The 16,323-nt window shown below is 36.2% G+C and overlaps 1 protein-coding gene across 2 annotated transcripts in view; it reads right to left on the bottom strand.

The window, feature by feature from the left end:
* Nucleotides 1-1,128: 1,128 nt before the first annotated feature.
* Arhgef9 (Cdc42 guanine nucleotide exchange factor 9) overlaps nucleotides 1,129-16,323 on the bottom strand; it is a 97,212-nt gene continuing 82,017 nt past the window's right edge. Inside the window, exons 8-10 of one of the 2 annotated variants that reach the window (XM_059250136.1) lie at nucleotides 6,278-6,346; nucleotides 5,567-5,628; nucleotides 3,294-3,404 (exon numbers count right to left, since the gene is read on the bottom strand). In XM_059250136.1, the coding sequence (XP_059106119.1) occupies nucleotides 5,603-5,628; nucleotides 6,278-6,346 (95 nt within the window). In that variant the 3' untranslated portion in view covers nucleotides 3,294-3,404; nucleotides 5,567-5,602. Of the gene's footprint in view, nucleotides 3,405-5,566; nucleotides 5,629-6,277; nucleotides 6,347-16,323 lie in introns of both variants that reach the window. The other variant, XM_059250135.1, reaches the window with a different exon arrangement.

The raw sequence follows: 16,323 nt of genomic DNA on the forward strand, positions 1-16,323 counted from the left end.
GAAATAGCAGACTCAAGATAATTGGAGCAAGTAGTCTCACACCACACGAACTGCCTTTATTTTGCAATTAGACAGACAGACACACATACACACCACACACACACACACACACACACACACACACACACACACACACAGACCCACACACAAATTGCACAACAACTGTGCCTGAAAGTCTTTTTACTTCTTTTATTGAACTCCATAAATATTTTCATAAGGCTTTATGTCATTACAACATCTTTTTTGTTGTTATTAAACATTTCCAAATACACAATTTTGACACTTGTTTGACAGGGTCAAACAGTCAGATAATAGAAACAAAAGAATAAACTGGCAAATGCAGAGCAGCAGGGGTAGTCAAAATCACTGTTGCCCATCTCGTCACCCAGCCCGCCCCACCCCCAAAGCACTAAAATATCACTATTTGGCTTCATACTAGAATTGTTAGAACTCTCTTGTTGCTCTCCTTAATAGATCAATTAAAGATATACACATAGAAAGAGGATGAGAGAAGGAGAGAAAAATTGTATTTCTGTTTTAGGACCTCCCTACAGTAGAACTCATAGAAGAAACTGGCAAAGCCCTTTTGGGAAGAAAATTCAGGCCTTATTGTGTTGAGGGAAGGGCAGTACAGGGCCATGCAGAAACAGGAGAATTATAGAATTTGGAGGGATAACATGGCTGTGGGAATACAACAGGTTTATATACTGAGTCCAGGTAATTTATGGGTTTCCCTTTGGACTACTGGCCACTGATCTACTTTGAGCCGTAGATGTTGGGGTAGGGTGGGACATTCCAATCAAAGGAGAGCAGAATTAGTAGTGCCTTCACAAATTACTACATATTGTAAGGCCAGTGGATTGGATGGAGAAACAGGGTGATGAGAGGTGATACCTCTGATCCTATAGCCTTGAATGTTAGAGTTAGAAAGGGGAAGAGTACGACAGGGTCTGGCCAAAAGATACTTAAGATCTAGCAACATTTCAAAGCAACCCTCATGGTGTGCCCATAATCCTTGGAGAAAGTTGCCAAGGCCAAGTGTGGCTGGGTAGAAAGTAGGAAAAGAAGGTACACTAAGGGAGGCCTGCATAGGAAGTGAAACATATTTCAGTTTGCCAAGGGAGAACATTGTAGTCTAAGTGCTAGATACCAGATCTCTTGCCATAAGGGCATAAGTAACTCTGACATGTGCTGAGCAGTGATAGCCAGTCCCGAGCCCTGGTCTTCTGCTAGCTAGCTTTGATAACTATAAAAAGTCTGACTTAAATAGAAGCTTCAACAACTTGTAATTTGTTTTCTATAGGGAAATGATTCTTGAGCTGGGTAGGGCTTAGTTTAGGTCAGGAAGCACAAAGTATCCAACTCAGCTTTATTGAAGACCTCATATAGCTATGGCTGCTGCTTGGTAAGCTTAGGTCCCTTCATGATGACGTCTATTCCTGTGAGGTCCAGGACAGACTCAATCTTCAGATTCTGGATAGGGTGGGTTTTCCCACTTCTTTATATGCCATTATCCTCACTACCTAGGGTCTATCCACATAAAGGGCTATATAACAAGGAGAAATAAGTACTTCTGTACTCATGGGGATTCTGATTTTTGTTGGGAAGGTTCTGGTCAAATGGAAAACCTGCCAAGCATTAACTTCAGTGTTCTGCCTCAGATCTTCTTTTCCCAGAGGTAAAAGTAGCTCTAGGCTTCTCTATCACTAACCTCAGTTGTCCTGGGGTGGGAGTATGTCAGAAAGAAGGCCTACTTCAAGTGCCAGAATGGCTGTAATTATGCCAATACTCACAATCCTCTACCAGGAAGAGAGAGTATGGGCAAGGAAGGAGACAGAGAAGATTATCCATGCAATGTGCTAACAATTGGGAATGTTTCTCATAATTTCAGTGGTAGTAACTACAGGTGTATTATCTTGGATCAAGCCTGTCTCTTTCCCTGATAGCCCCATCTTTCCCTGTATTGTCAATTCTGGACTCTTTTCAGGTTTTGTCTTGAACCCCTCCATAAGCTTCTAACAGTGATGCCTTAAGAATCTGAAAACAGAAGCAGGGCTGACCAGAACACTGAAATGACTGCTATAAAGAGAGCCCTACCTGACACCTACCTATTAGATATGGGCTGTGGGGGTGGAGATAAGTCTCTTCCCCAGGAGGCAGAGTCTCAATTTCTTTGCTTCCAGTTTAGTTAAATCTTTCACCAGGGAAGAGACAGGCTGAAAAGGAGACTCATAATAGAGGGGGCTTGAAAAAGAGACCAACCCTTACACAAAAACCTTCAATGAGAGCAGTGCTGTTACATGGGAATCCTCAATGCTAGAAGAAAATCATCTAAGTAAAAAATATCCCCCCAACAGAAGCCTTCTCTACCCTCATTACATTCTTATATTCCTTTGTTTCTGTTTGGTTTTATATCCTTCCACAATACCTAAAACAGTGAAAGCAATAGAAATACCAAGCAGATAAGTCACAGGGCACAACAGAGCATGTCTAGACTGGTACAACTGTGGACACAGGATGCTGGGAAAAGGCTGTTGGTATAACCGCAGGGCTACAGGAACATTTGCATATGGTTGCATGAGGGACAGGAGATGGGAGTCCTCCCCTTCTTAGTGGAAAGTGACAGAGAGAGAAATGAAATTCCAAACCCACCACATAAAGTAAATGCAAAAGTTATCAGCATCAGTATCATCAGGAAAGGGAAATAAAACAATGCAAATAGTCTATGGTAGTAATGACAGGTCAGTGAACCAGAGGAGTGAATAGGTTATCTTAACAGGAAAAAGAACAAAGAGAAATTCAGTTTCTGAAAGAAAGGGGGAAGGGAGCAAGGTTAAGAACTAAACATTTTAAGAAGTGATCACATGTTTGGAAGTCAGTGGTACTTCTTACCAACTACAGATTTCAATTTCCCAAAACAACAGAAAATGGTTTTGGTCCTTCTCTGTGTGTGTATATGTATGTATGTGTGCATGCATGTGCATGCATATGTGCACACATGCCCACACACACACACGTGTATACTTAAAGGTCTATATGTGTGTGTGTGTATGTGCACCACACACACACACACGCACACACACACACATACACACACACACACGCACGCGCACACACACATATATATATATATATAAATTTTCAACAGTGCTTCTCCGAAAAAAAGGTCCATCTATAAATATAATTTTATTTATTTTAAAATTATCTGCCTTCCTATAGGTATTATTTTTTGAAGGGGGTTAACCTACTGAAGTTTTGCCAGAATGGTGACTGGCTGCGTTTCGGTTCAGTGAACTCAAAGACTTGAGACTGAGCGATGCCATCGGGGACCAGGTACTGGCCCTGGTTTAACGGGTCCTGTGGTGGTGGGTAGGAAGGAGGAACTGAGCGGGCAGAGTTGACACCTAGAGCAAATAAGGAGATCAAAAGGAAAAAAAATATAAATTTAGTACCAAGTGGGCTCTCAAATTAACCAATGATCTCTCATAGTACTCTAGTTTTGAGAGTAACCTGGTAACATATTGAATATCCCTAACCCCCAAGACTGAAATACTCTGAAATCCAAAACTTACTAGCAAGCAGAAACTTTCATATTTTGGACCTTCTAAGATTTCTATATTAAAGCTGTTCAAAAAAGTCTATGCAAACATTCCAAAATTCAAACAGCTCTATAATCTAAGGTACTTTGGGTACCAAGCATTTTGGGTAATAGATCATCAGCCAGTACTGCAAATTATTTCTTTCCCTGTCATATTTGCAATAGTATCTATATTTCTATAACACCACATCCTTCACCATCTCATTGGGTATCACCAAAAAATTTGGAGTGTTTCTATCACTTGTTTGACAGACATGACAATCAAGGACCAGACAGAAATATTGTACCTAAGGTCTCATGCTCATCTAGCAACAAAGCAAGAACTAGAACTCATATTTGTTGACCTCTTGATTAAGGGGTTCTTTCTAGGAGCCCATAATCCCTGATTTAAGGATTGTTCCTCTGAAGAACCTAACAAACTCCTTTTATTTCTAGACTTTAGTTCTCTTCCTCTCCAATACTCCTTGAAAGTGTCAAAATAACCTAGTTAAGAACTACTGACTTCAGGACTTTCCATAATGCTTAAGGCACAAGTGATTTAGTGTTTTGCTTTGAGTTGACAATGACAAACCTGTATTTAATAGAAAATTGACATTAGTAGTTAAAGCAGAAAGGAAATTCATCATCAGTAGACATGATTCATAGAAATAAAGGAAAAATGGAATCTAGCTTTAAAAGGGCAGTTTCAGTGTGGGGGGGGGGTTGCAACCACCACACCAAAGTTCACATTAGTGGGGGATTCAAGGAATCCAACTACTCTGACAGTAGTCATAATATTAATCAATCATCAGCCATTGGCACATTCATAGGAAGAGTTATGTTCTGGAGCCATTTTTTAAAAGGTGGCAAGTGCCAGAAACATAATGGTATTAGATACTAACAAAAAATAATACAGGGATGTCAGGGAGGAAGGCCTGCTTTATCAACTTCTATTTTCCATTTTCTGTTTCAAGCTTTTGGTGTCAAATCTACGAACTCCCTTGTTTTACTTTAGATCCTAAAGACTTTTTACACTTTTTCTTAGGGCTCTATAGCTTGATATTTAATTTCACAGTGAATTTCTACCTAATTATTATATAAGGTGTGGGCCTATATCAAAGTTCTATTTTGTGTATGGAAATCTAGTTCAACACTATTTGTTGAAAAGGTTGCACTTTTTTACTTTTTGCTGAACTGCTGTTCTGTCTTTGTCGAAAATAAGCCACATACATGTGTGTAGGTCTATTTCGGAATTCTTTTCCATTAAACTATCTCTAATGCGTCAGTTAATGTATCTATATAGTAAGTATTGAAAATAGATAAATTAATTACTTCCATTTTGTTCTTAGTTTTCAAGATTGTTTTAGTTATTCTAGATTATTAATCTGATATCTACCTGGCCCTAAAGCCTATGAAGATGGAGGTTGTGTTTATGATTCTGACATCTTTTGTCTTGATAAACTCAATTGCAATGATGTATCAGTAATTAGTATTTAACCCCAAGAAGTTATATATAAATTCTGAAAACAAGACAGAAGAAAGTAAAAAAAAAGGAAAGTGAAAAAGTCTCTCTATCAGCCAGATAACCCTTCCCTCAGAAAAATAGATGGTTGATAATATCCCGTGGTGTACAAATACCATGGGAGAGGGCGACACAAGATGATTACTTTTATAATGAAACTTGCATTAGACCGATTTTATCAGTTTTCCCTCCATCATTTCTAGAATTCATTCAGAGCTAATGAGAGCTAATGACAGCAGAAGGAAAGGGCTGGGGAAAATGATGTCTCATTATGATTATCCAATCCTGGGGACAGTGAAAATACTGCCAGTAATAAAAATAGCTGCCAGTAATTGAGATGAGACAGTAAAATGAGCTCTTCTTTCAAACAAGAGATATCATCATCATCATCATCAGGACCCTGAGATGAAGAGGAGAGAGCAGTGGTCTCAGAATCAAGACGACTTAGGTTAAAAAAATCACTTTACCTTGAATGTTTTCAGTTTCTTAACCTGGAACAGGGGCTAATAGTGCCATTTTCTTTGGGTTACTATAAAGATGAAATGAAAGAAATTAAATTTGATACTAAGTAGACACTCTAGTAAGTGGAAGGTAGCTCCTTCTTTTTGCTCAACTGAGCACTTTAGTTTTGTTCTGGTTCATGAAAAAGAAAAGAAAAACGATCTCATATTTAAGTTGATTCTGTTTGTATTTTAAATTTTCAAAGATATTTTCAGTGTATGCCTCAGAGAAAGACCATCTTCTTTCAATTTGAGGCTCTTCACTTTGGTTTGGGGCTACTGATTAGGAAAGCATTTCTAGACAACTGAAAGAAAGCCGAGAGCATATCCCTATATATTTATATTTATTAAATCAATTATATACATGCACTATTGCCTGCCTCTCTCTAAGTTACTCATAAAGTTTTTGTGCTTTTGAAGTAAAAACAAAGACAATGGTTTTTATTTTGTTTTGTTTATGCAGCCAATAACATGGATATGACTACCCCACACCATTTACTCCCGAGAATTAAAACACAAGAGCATTTGTTACCTGTTGTCAAGAATACCTGGGTAGCTGGAAACTATTCCAAGTGAACCTCAGTATGGAAAGGAGCCAAGGAATGTGAAAACACATAGCCTGGTTTCCTAGTCTCATACATACAGTGAGTAGGTCTGAAGGAGCAAAGGCAAATGTACCTTTCTGTTTAGAGGCTTTTCTCACAGTCATTGCAGCCTGCCTCTTCTGGTTTTCAGAAATCTCAAAGCCTACAAGAGAAAAGAAAATTGAACTTCGCTTTGAAAAACAGATACCTGTATGCACTGTAAAAATGAACATATCTTTCCTTTCAAAGCTATCAGACAAATATATCAAAAAACCTGAAACAAAATGATGGCAAAGATGTTGGGAAAGATGAAGTCTTAATCACTGCTGGCAGGAACATAAAATGGTATAGAAATCAATATGGAGGCTTCTCAAAACATTAAAAATAGAATTACCATAAGACTGAAATTCCTAGGCCCAATTCCCAAAGGACTCTATATCCTACTACAGAGATACATGCTCATCTGAGAGCTGCTCTAGTCATAATATCCAGGAAATTGAAACAGCCTAGCTGCCCATCAACTGATGAGTACATAATGAATATATGTTATATATTCACAATGGACTTTCATTAAGTAAAACAAAACTATAAAACTTGCAGAAAATATGTGATAGTAGAGAATTATATTAAATCAGGTAACCCAGATATAGAAAGACAAGTATTCAGGGGTCTCTCTTGTATGTGGAGCCTAGATTTTAACGTGAGTGTGTAGGCATAAGTCATGAAATTGGAGAAGGAACCACGAAAAGGGAAAAATGAAGTTTTGAGGAAGGGAAGAAGTAATAGAATATATGTTACACAAAAGCTGGAAAGAGACTACTGGGTGTAGAAGAGAACAAGGGAGACTAGAGGGTGGGTAAGAAGACTGGGAGAAAAGGATTAACAAAAACAAATTACGTTTGAAAATGCCATAGTGAAACCAAACACATTATATGCTAGTTTAGAAATAAAAATATTAGTATGTTGCCCATGTTGACACAGGGACCCATGTGAACCATTTGTTGAACCATGTGTTGAGGTGCAAGGGCCTTTCAGGGCTGGCCCCACCCCTCACTGGCCCTGGGTTGGAGGATGCCGCCATGACCTCAGAAGGGGAGAGCTGGCCCCACTCCTAATAGGAGAGCTGTCCTCCCACTTGGGAAAGCTGGCCTTACCCATTGCCTGAGGTGGGGTGGTCCCAGCAGCCTGGACAGACCAGCTCAGCTACTACCCAGGCACACATTCAGGGCTTTGAGTTGGCATTCCCCAACTTCTACCCCATCTGTGCCTGCTGAAGTGTGTGAAGGAACTGGTCCTGCAGAATCATAGCTGTAGGATCTCCATGATTCAGGGCAACAGCAGGATGTCTGAGAGGAGATTTGGTGAGCATCCAGTATTGATGGTGTACCAGAAGCCAGAGGCCTTGAACGTGACCAACAGCACATTACATATGGAACACTTGCAAGTAAAGCTGTTTGGACAAAAGGGTGTACCACTGCAGCTCCCAATGTTACTAAGATAAATGAGGAGGCAATGGAGAGGTAGGAAAGAAGGATGAGCAAAGGGGTTTGTCTGTTTGTGGTTTGATTGTTTTGTTTGTTTTAAAATTAATATTCCTATCTGTATTTTATTAATGTTTTATCTTATTTTTGTTATTTCAAAAATAATTGGGGGAGGCACTACATGGGTGAAGAGCAGATGTGGAAGGACTGGGAAATGAATAGGATTGGGGAGCGTGGTGTGAATTTCCCAAAGAATCAATAAATTATGTTAAAAAATTAATATGCATGTACACATACATACATGCAGGTGACAAGAAAACTATAACTATCTAGGCTTTCAATTTACCTGAGAGACCCAAGAAGGATAAAATATTATTGATTGTTATAGATAACTATTAACCTGTATTTTTTTATTATTCTAAATAGCACTCAAGGACTAAAACTTTACATTACATGTTTCAGTGAGCTGCATAGGTACAGTACCTTAAACAATAATAAAAATATCTATACAGTATAACAAAAATAACCTTAAATTTGTATCTATAAAAATCCATACCAATGTAAAATATTTGAGACTAGTAGTTGTTCAAAAGTAGACTCAACAATCCACCCTTTTATCCCGTAATTTCTATACTATATGCCCCCCTTTTCCCTTCAGAAAGAGATCCCTGAATCTTATCTCTTTTGTTCAGCTTTTTTCCTGACCATGACCAATAACAAGTTGTAACCAACTCCTGCTAAGCAATGACAATCATCCATAATGTACTGAATAACCAAAAACCACCCACTCCACCTCTTGGGAATGTGGGTGTTGTGTCCTCTAGACTGCTTCCTGTTGTCTGGGGGCAATGGCATCTTTAGGGCACCCTGAGAAAATTGGGATAATGCTCAAGTCCTGGGAGAGCTGGTTGTATTGTTTTTTGTTTAGTCTCTGTGTGATTGGAAAGTGTAGAGCTTATCTGAAGTCTTGATTGGATAGTCTGTGAAGCTGGATCATCTCAGCTAGCAGCGTTGAAGGTGTTTTGGATGAAGAATTTTGAGGAACCTGCAACAGAGGCATTCTGAGAGGCTGGATCACTTGGGCTACTTGTCTTTATTGATGTTTGTTTCTGTAATTTCCTATAGTTTTGCAAGTTGTTTGTTCTGCACTTCTTGTTTAATTAAGTAATATTTTATACTTCTTGGGTCTCTCATGGGGATTGAAAGACTAGATAGTTATAGTTTTCCTTGTTACTAAATTCAGAAAAGAAACTTGCATAATGATGTAAAATAAGATTGAGAGACATAAAAACTTAAATAGTTTATCTAAAAATGTGCTAAAGTCTAAAAAGGTATTTTTAGAATGGTAATGCAAGTTATAATAGAAAATGTTTTAGGTATAAAACTTTAGACTCATCAAGATATGATACATAATAATGTAATTTCTCCAAATTTGCCAAATACAAATGGACTGGATATTATAAATTTAATTCTTATCTGATAATTGTTCTTACTGCACGTAATTTTATTTAGAAAAAAAAAGGGGGGAAATGTTGTGGGATATTTGTACACTGTCAAGATGTATTGCTGTGATTGGTGTAATAAAAGGCTGAATGGCCAATAGCTAGGCAGGAGAGATAGGCAGGACTTCCCAGCAGAGAGAGAGCACTGGGAGGAAGAAAGGCAGGGTCAACAGCCAGAAGCAGAGGAAGCAGGATGGAAAGTACAGAGTAAAGGTAACTGAGCTATGAAATAGACTGTAGATTAATAGATATAGGTTAATTTAAGTTGTAAGAACTAGTTAGGAACAAGCCTAAGCTAAGGCCAAGCTTTCATAATTAATAATAAGTATCCAAGTCATTATTTGTGAGCTGGTGGCCCAAAGAAAAATCTGACTACGTGGGTCTATGTAATTCTACTCTTGATTGCGTGTGCCCTTGGGGTTTCTAAGAGGTGCTACAGTATATAAATTGGGGAAGACTAGAGGAAGGGGATCCATCTATGAAGCCTAGTAAACTCACTGATTATTCATTGTAAAAGTTTGATGGAATTGAACTTTAGTTTGTCATTAGGATCTTAGGAGGAATGAGGTATATACTGCCAACTTCCCTACCGGGACAACAGTCATGTAACATATGTCTTGTCAGACTATATGTTAGCAAGAATTTTCTCCCATCTTGTAGTACATCCCATGGTTGTACTGATTATTTCTTTTTCTATACAGGTGTTTTTTGCATGTCAAGAAGATACTTGCATTTCCAGGTTTATCGAAACACTATTCACAAAATCCACAATATTAAAGAAAATAAAAAGATACTATTTAGCTGTAAAAAATCTGAAATTCTTATAAAATAGTGAGATTTGAAAGACATTATGTTAAGATAAGCCAGATGTAGAAAGACAAACACTGTATAATCTCATAGCTTAAAACGTTAATATCATATATGTGGAGAGCAGAATAAAAATTGGGGAGAAGAGGAAGTAGCGAGACTGTAGAGAGGCCATTCAATAGGTTCAATGATACAGTTAGATGGGAGGAATAGATTCTTGTGTTCTATGGCACAGTATGGTGAATATAGTTAATAATGCACTGTATATATCAAATAGTTAAAAGATAGAATTTTCAACATAATTATTCTAGTAACAAAATTCTAAGGTGAAAAATATACTAATTACCTTGAGTTGATGACCTTCAATGATTACATGAATTGTTGTATTTAGTAAATATATACAAACATTATATGCAACTAAATTAAAATGTAATTAATTAAAACCAAGACTTGGCTATAAAGATGCAAGTTACAGAATATAGCACCAAAAATTATTTTAAAAAGTTAAGAGGAAAAAAATATAGAGAATATTTAAATTAAGTATTATCTAAAGTGGAAGAACCACTTTATATAAAACAAAAATATAAAGAAAAGGAAATAGTGACTTAAAAGATAAGAGAATTAGAATAGAAAATGTATATTTGGAAAATAAAAGTTTCAGAAAGAGGAAAATAATTAAATAGAAGTAACAAACAACAGAAAACTTTACTGAGTGAAAGAACACATACTTGCTGAAACAGTAAAAGGTCTTCTAAGACCTAGGCAGGGTTAGGATATACACACAGGTATGAAGATGTTGATTAATGACTGAAATTCCTAAATGTAAATAATAAAGAAAATAATCTTTCATACTCGAAGGAGGAAGTAGCAGCTTGGTTATAACATTATCACTGGAATTCTTATCTGTGGGCTAGTATACAGCTCAGCTTTAGAAACACTTGCTAACCAAGTAGGAGACACCCTGAGTTCCAACTCCAGCACAGCAAAAGAAAGTTCATATAAAACATTGTCAGTAATAGCAGTCTGAAAAAACACAGAATCCATAGGTAAAATCAAATTATAAACACTTCTCCCTCAAACCTGGACATTTTATATAGAAACTTATAAAATGCAGGGTTTGACTCAAAGAAAGTTTACTGAAAAAATAATATTTTCATTTAAAAAATTGAGACCAACCCAAACACTTGTGCTATGAAAAAACACGAAAACAAGAAATAAGCAAACCCAGAATCTTAACAAAACAAAACAAAACAAAACAAAAACAGCAAGTATCAATGCACAGTGGACTAACAAAAGGGGGCAGGGGAAAGGGGGGAAGAAAAAGGTTACAAGATTGGTATGATCAGTATACAACCCAGTCTTTAAATGTCATTCCATAACACAATATCATACACAATGAATATATATATATATATATATATATATATATATATATATATATATATATTATCAAATAGGTAAAAATCTAAAATTAATTCTTAAAAACAAATTATACATATATTAATAAACCTAGAAAGTTCTTTCAAAAACTAATGCTTGCTAATAAGCATTATTTTTAAAATGACCAATGTAGGGAGGCAGAACCAGAAAGCAGTTCAAATACAGGTACCAAAAGAGAATGCAAGAATTATTTGTAGTTGTTATTAGAATGGTAGAAAAACTACAAATTAAAACACTGCAATACATTTTAAAATGACTAGAATAGTATCAGTTCTTCAATACATAAAAGTGACTGAAGAGATAGAAATGTCCTTTGCCCTAATTAGATTACTAAGCATTGTAAATATATATCAAATTATTACTCTGTACCTCATAAAAATGTATCTGAGTAAATAAAATGTTACAAAATAAGAAATATTCACTATCTGGAATGAAAAGGAGAGATAACCACAATTACAGAACATATTATGAATATTATGAACGACATCTTAGCAAAGTACAGATTATCAAAATCAATGCATAAAGGAGAAAATTGTATAATGTGAAGGACATTATATCATGTTCTTGAAGCAGGTAAGAATAAGACTTGGGTTAAAAGAGAAAAGAGCATTCTCTTTGAATGAGGAAATAATAAAAATGCTAAGTTTTCAATTATTAACAAGTTTTATACAATGCCAATCGGAATCTAAATGTATCTTGTTTGCATTTAGAATAAAGTAATTTGATATTCATATCAAAGAATAAGCATCTAAGAATTGCTAAGAAACAGTGATGAAAAACAATTAGTATAGTCTTCACAACTAGTATAGTGAAAAAAGAATAGAAATTCTAAAACAAACCTAAGTATGTATGGACAGTTACAGTCTACAAAACTGGAAATTTGTGAGAAATAAACCATTGATTAGTAAATTACTGCTGATACAATTGGCTATTCACCTGAGAGAATATAAAACAGGACTAAAACCTTGAACTGTATTAAAAAAATAATTGCAGATGAATTTTGTTTCTAAATATTTTTTAAAATTTCAGAAACTGTTAGGTGTTGGTAGTGTGGATCTGCTTAAGCAGAATAAACTTGGGAGTTTATTTAATATTAAAGTAATTATTTTTTTGGCAGAATTAAGCACCATGAACAAACTGGAAAGACAAATTGTAAATCGAGGAAACTATGTGAAACTGAGAACTGACAAGGCTTTACTATTTTCAATATGAAGTACATACAAATTTATATTTTCTTTTTATCCTTCTCTGCTTCGTTTCCCTTCCTGTAGGAATAGGGATAGAGCTCAGGGTCTGATGTATGCTAGACAAGTATTCTACTACTGAACTAACACCAAGCCTACAGATTTAATCCATTTTTGAGAACATAATATGTAAAAGTTGGTGTATATGATATTGTAGGTATGTTTCTATAAAAAAGCACCATGAAATATAAAAACACAAACATATATATATAGCTTACATGTATACATTTGTTTCTTCTTCTATCCCTTCTTTAAAAATAGTCTAAAATTGGAAGTTCTTTTTTCATTCATTACTAGTAACTCACACACTATAAGCAATTGCAAATCTATTTGTGATTGACAACGTTTAGGATTTTATTTTAAATTAAATAAAAATAAGAACAAGTAAAGAGTATTCAGTGTTAATTTCACAAAAAAAAATTGGCAACAAGTGGCAATTATATGGGTAAGTAAAGTTGAACTTTAGTAACTGAAGTAACAAATTAAAATTATGCAGTACTGGTGTAGATATAGAGACATAAGTACAAAATCTTATTGCGGGGTAGACTTTATAACTTTTCTGATACATAATGTGTAAACACATATTATGTTTGTGCATCCTCATACTCACTCATTCCCCTTTAGAGTGTGTACCTGCAGGAATAAAAACTACAGTGTATAATGAAATATACATGTAGATATGTTTTACAGCACTATGTTTCATGGGGAAAAGCTAGAAATCAGGGTTTGGAGAGATGGTTCAAGAGAGATGGTTCACAAAGATCACTAGCTGCTCTCGAAGCGGTCCTGGGTTTGGATTCCAGCATCTACATGGTGGCTCATAATTGTTTTTACTGACAGTTTCTGGGGAATTTATGCCTTCTTCTGGCCTATGCTGGCTCCAGATATGTATGTGGTGCACAGATATACATGTACACAAAACACTATCACACAAAAATAAAAATAATAATAAGTTTTAAAAAAGAATTAAATATTTGGAAACACACTCTGAATGTCTATGAAAAAGGGAATGATTGATCCATCTCCATAGGGAGTATTATACAGTCGTTAAAGAGAGACATGTGGTGCCATTACTGATGTAGCAATTTGACTGGAGTGATTTCCTTGCAAATATAGGGATTGTCACGAGGAATTTTCCAGGTGCAATAAAAACCCCCTAATCAGAGATATATAAAGAACAGTATCCTAGATAATATGAATGGACCTGACTGAATCTGTTAGAAGGCTTATAAAAGAAGACTGAGATATTCAGTGAAAGAATTTTTACCTGTGGAACAGAGCTTCCTACTATAGAGTCCCATATTTCATGTGATCTTCTCTCTTACTAACTTCTTATACCTGACACCTTTGTCTCTACTCATGACCTTCCATGCCTGACCACCTGCCCTTCAGATGTAGGAATCACTTGTCCAGCCTTTGGAATCACATAAGCCAATTCCTTGTAATAAAGCTCTTAAAAGTAATCCTGGTTATGCCTTTCTGGTTGAAGCTCAACTGATGTAAAGAAGTATATAAGGTTCTATACCTAGATAGTTACTTATGAAAAATTTAGTTTAAAAACCAGTCACAAAGCAATATGTAAAACACATTTTTGTAAGTGTGCACATGTGTGTCTGTGTATGTGAGTGTGTGTGTTTATGTATGTGTGTGTGTGTGTGTGTGTGTGTGTGTGTGAGCGAGAGAGAGAGAGAGAGAGAGAGAGAGACAGAGAGAGAGAGAGAGACAGAGAGAGAGACAGAGACAGACAGACAGAGAGAGAGAGGACAGAGAGAGAGAGAGAGAGAGAGAGAGAGAGAGAGAGAGAAGGAGAGAGGGAGAGAGATAGAGTGCATAGGATAAGTATGGAAAGAAACACACCAAATTGTTAATGTTCATTATCACATAGAACATAAGAGTGAGAGGATTCTACCACTGAACCATATTAGGTTGTCAGCTTTGTTCTTGTAGGACTCCTAGCAGTGGGAGCAAGAGGTGAGTTGGTAGGGTGGAGGGTGGTGTGACTCTGACTCTTTTCTTTGCCGTTGGGACCCTTTTCCTCCTACTGGGTTGCCTTGTCCAGCTTTGATATGAAGGTGCATGCCTACTCTTATTGCATCTTGTTATGCCATGTTCAGTTGATATCCCTGGGAGTTCTGAAGGGAAACTGAGGAGCAGTAGATCTAGGGGAGGAACTGGGAGGAGTGGAGAGAGGGGAGGCTGCAGTTGAGATGTATTGTATGAGGGAAGAAAAAATCCTAATAGTCTTCTTTTTTAATAAGTTAAATGTATACTGATAGTCAAAGTATAACACTATCAAATAAACTGTTCTTTATTCAATTATGAAAAATAATATGAATTTGAACTATGTAATTTCTCATGAGATTGTTCATTAATTTTCTTTCTTTTCTTTTCTTTTCTTTTTTTTTTTTTTTTTTTTGGTTTTTCGAGACAGGGTTTCTCTGTGTAGCTTTGCGCCTCTCCTGGAACTCACTTGGTAGCCCAGGCTGGCCTCGAACTCACAGAGATCCGCCTGGCTCTGCCTCCGGAGTGCTGGGATTAAAGGCATGCGCCACCACTGCCCAGCTTCTTTTTTTTTTTTTTTTTTTTTTTTTTGAGACAGGGTTTCTTTGTGTAGCTTTGGAGCCTTTCCTGGAACTCACTCTGTAGCCCAGGCTGGCCTTGAACTCATAGAGATCTGCCTTCCTCTTCCCTCCAAGTGCTGAGATTGAAGGTGTGCACCACCACCACCAGGCCCAATTTTCTAATAAAAATTAGTCACTTATTCAGGACTAAAACTACTATTATTCATTAAACTCTGATTAAAACAAAAGAGAGGAAATGCAAAAGAATGCTTGATATATTTCTACTATGATTTAAATGTTTATCATGGCCAAGATTTATAATTAAATAATACACAAAAAACAATAAAATTACGTTAAATATACATGACAGTCAATGACATTAAATGATTGGTAGAAATCCTAATGAAATAATATGAAATGAAAAATGGGGATAAAAATTGCATTTATAGAGATGGGTGTGAGAGAAAGAGTAATAGGAATTCTCACAATTTTATTGAAATATATGTAAGAAAATACTAGAAGGAAGTATATCAAAACATTTACAAAACTTATTACAGTGTTATGGTATTGTGATTTTCACCTTTTTGTGTTTTTTTTTTTGATTGCTCAGTATCTTCTGCAATTTTCTAACTTAATGTAATTAGACTAGGGGAAAAGTCACATAAATCCATATTTAAAAACAAAACAAAGATGACATAAGCCTGTCAGAAAATAATTTATGGAAGCTTTTCATTAGAAGCAGATCTTTGAAGGCACAAATTAGTAGGGCATTGTATGGGAGATATGGTGCTAGAGGCAGAGGGAATGGCAGAGATCTTTTAATTAATGCAGGATCTATGAACTCAGATTCTTCATTGATAGGTCGAACAGCCAGTATCTCAATATCATTCTACATCATGACTCAATGCTGTGCTTGTACTTTAAAAGGAAATACTCTAATAAGACTCTAAGTGTGTTTTCAATGTGGACTTTAAGATAAGGGAAGACAAGGATTACCCTGTCTTTCTGGCCATCCATCTTTCACTCTGGGTCATTTCAGTCCCTAGCATGATATAAGAACACTTTTGTGCCGGAACTCAACAGGTAAGCATATTTTTCTAGAGGC

This window comes from Peromyscus eremicus, chromosome X (assembly GCF_949786415.1).
Source record: "Peromyscus eremicus chromosome X, PerEre_H2_v1, whole genome shotgun sequence".
Taxonomy (NCBI): Eukaryota; Metazoa; Chordata; class Mammalia; order Rodentia; family Cricetidae; genus Peromyscus; species Peromyscus eremicus.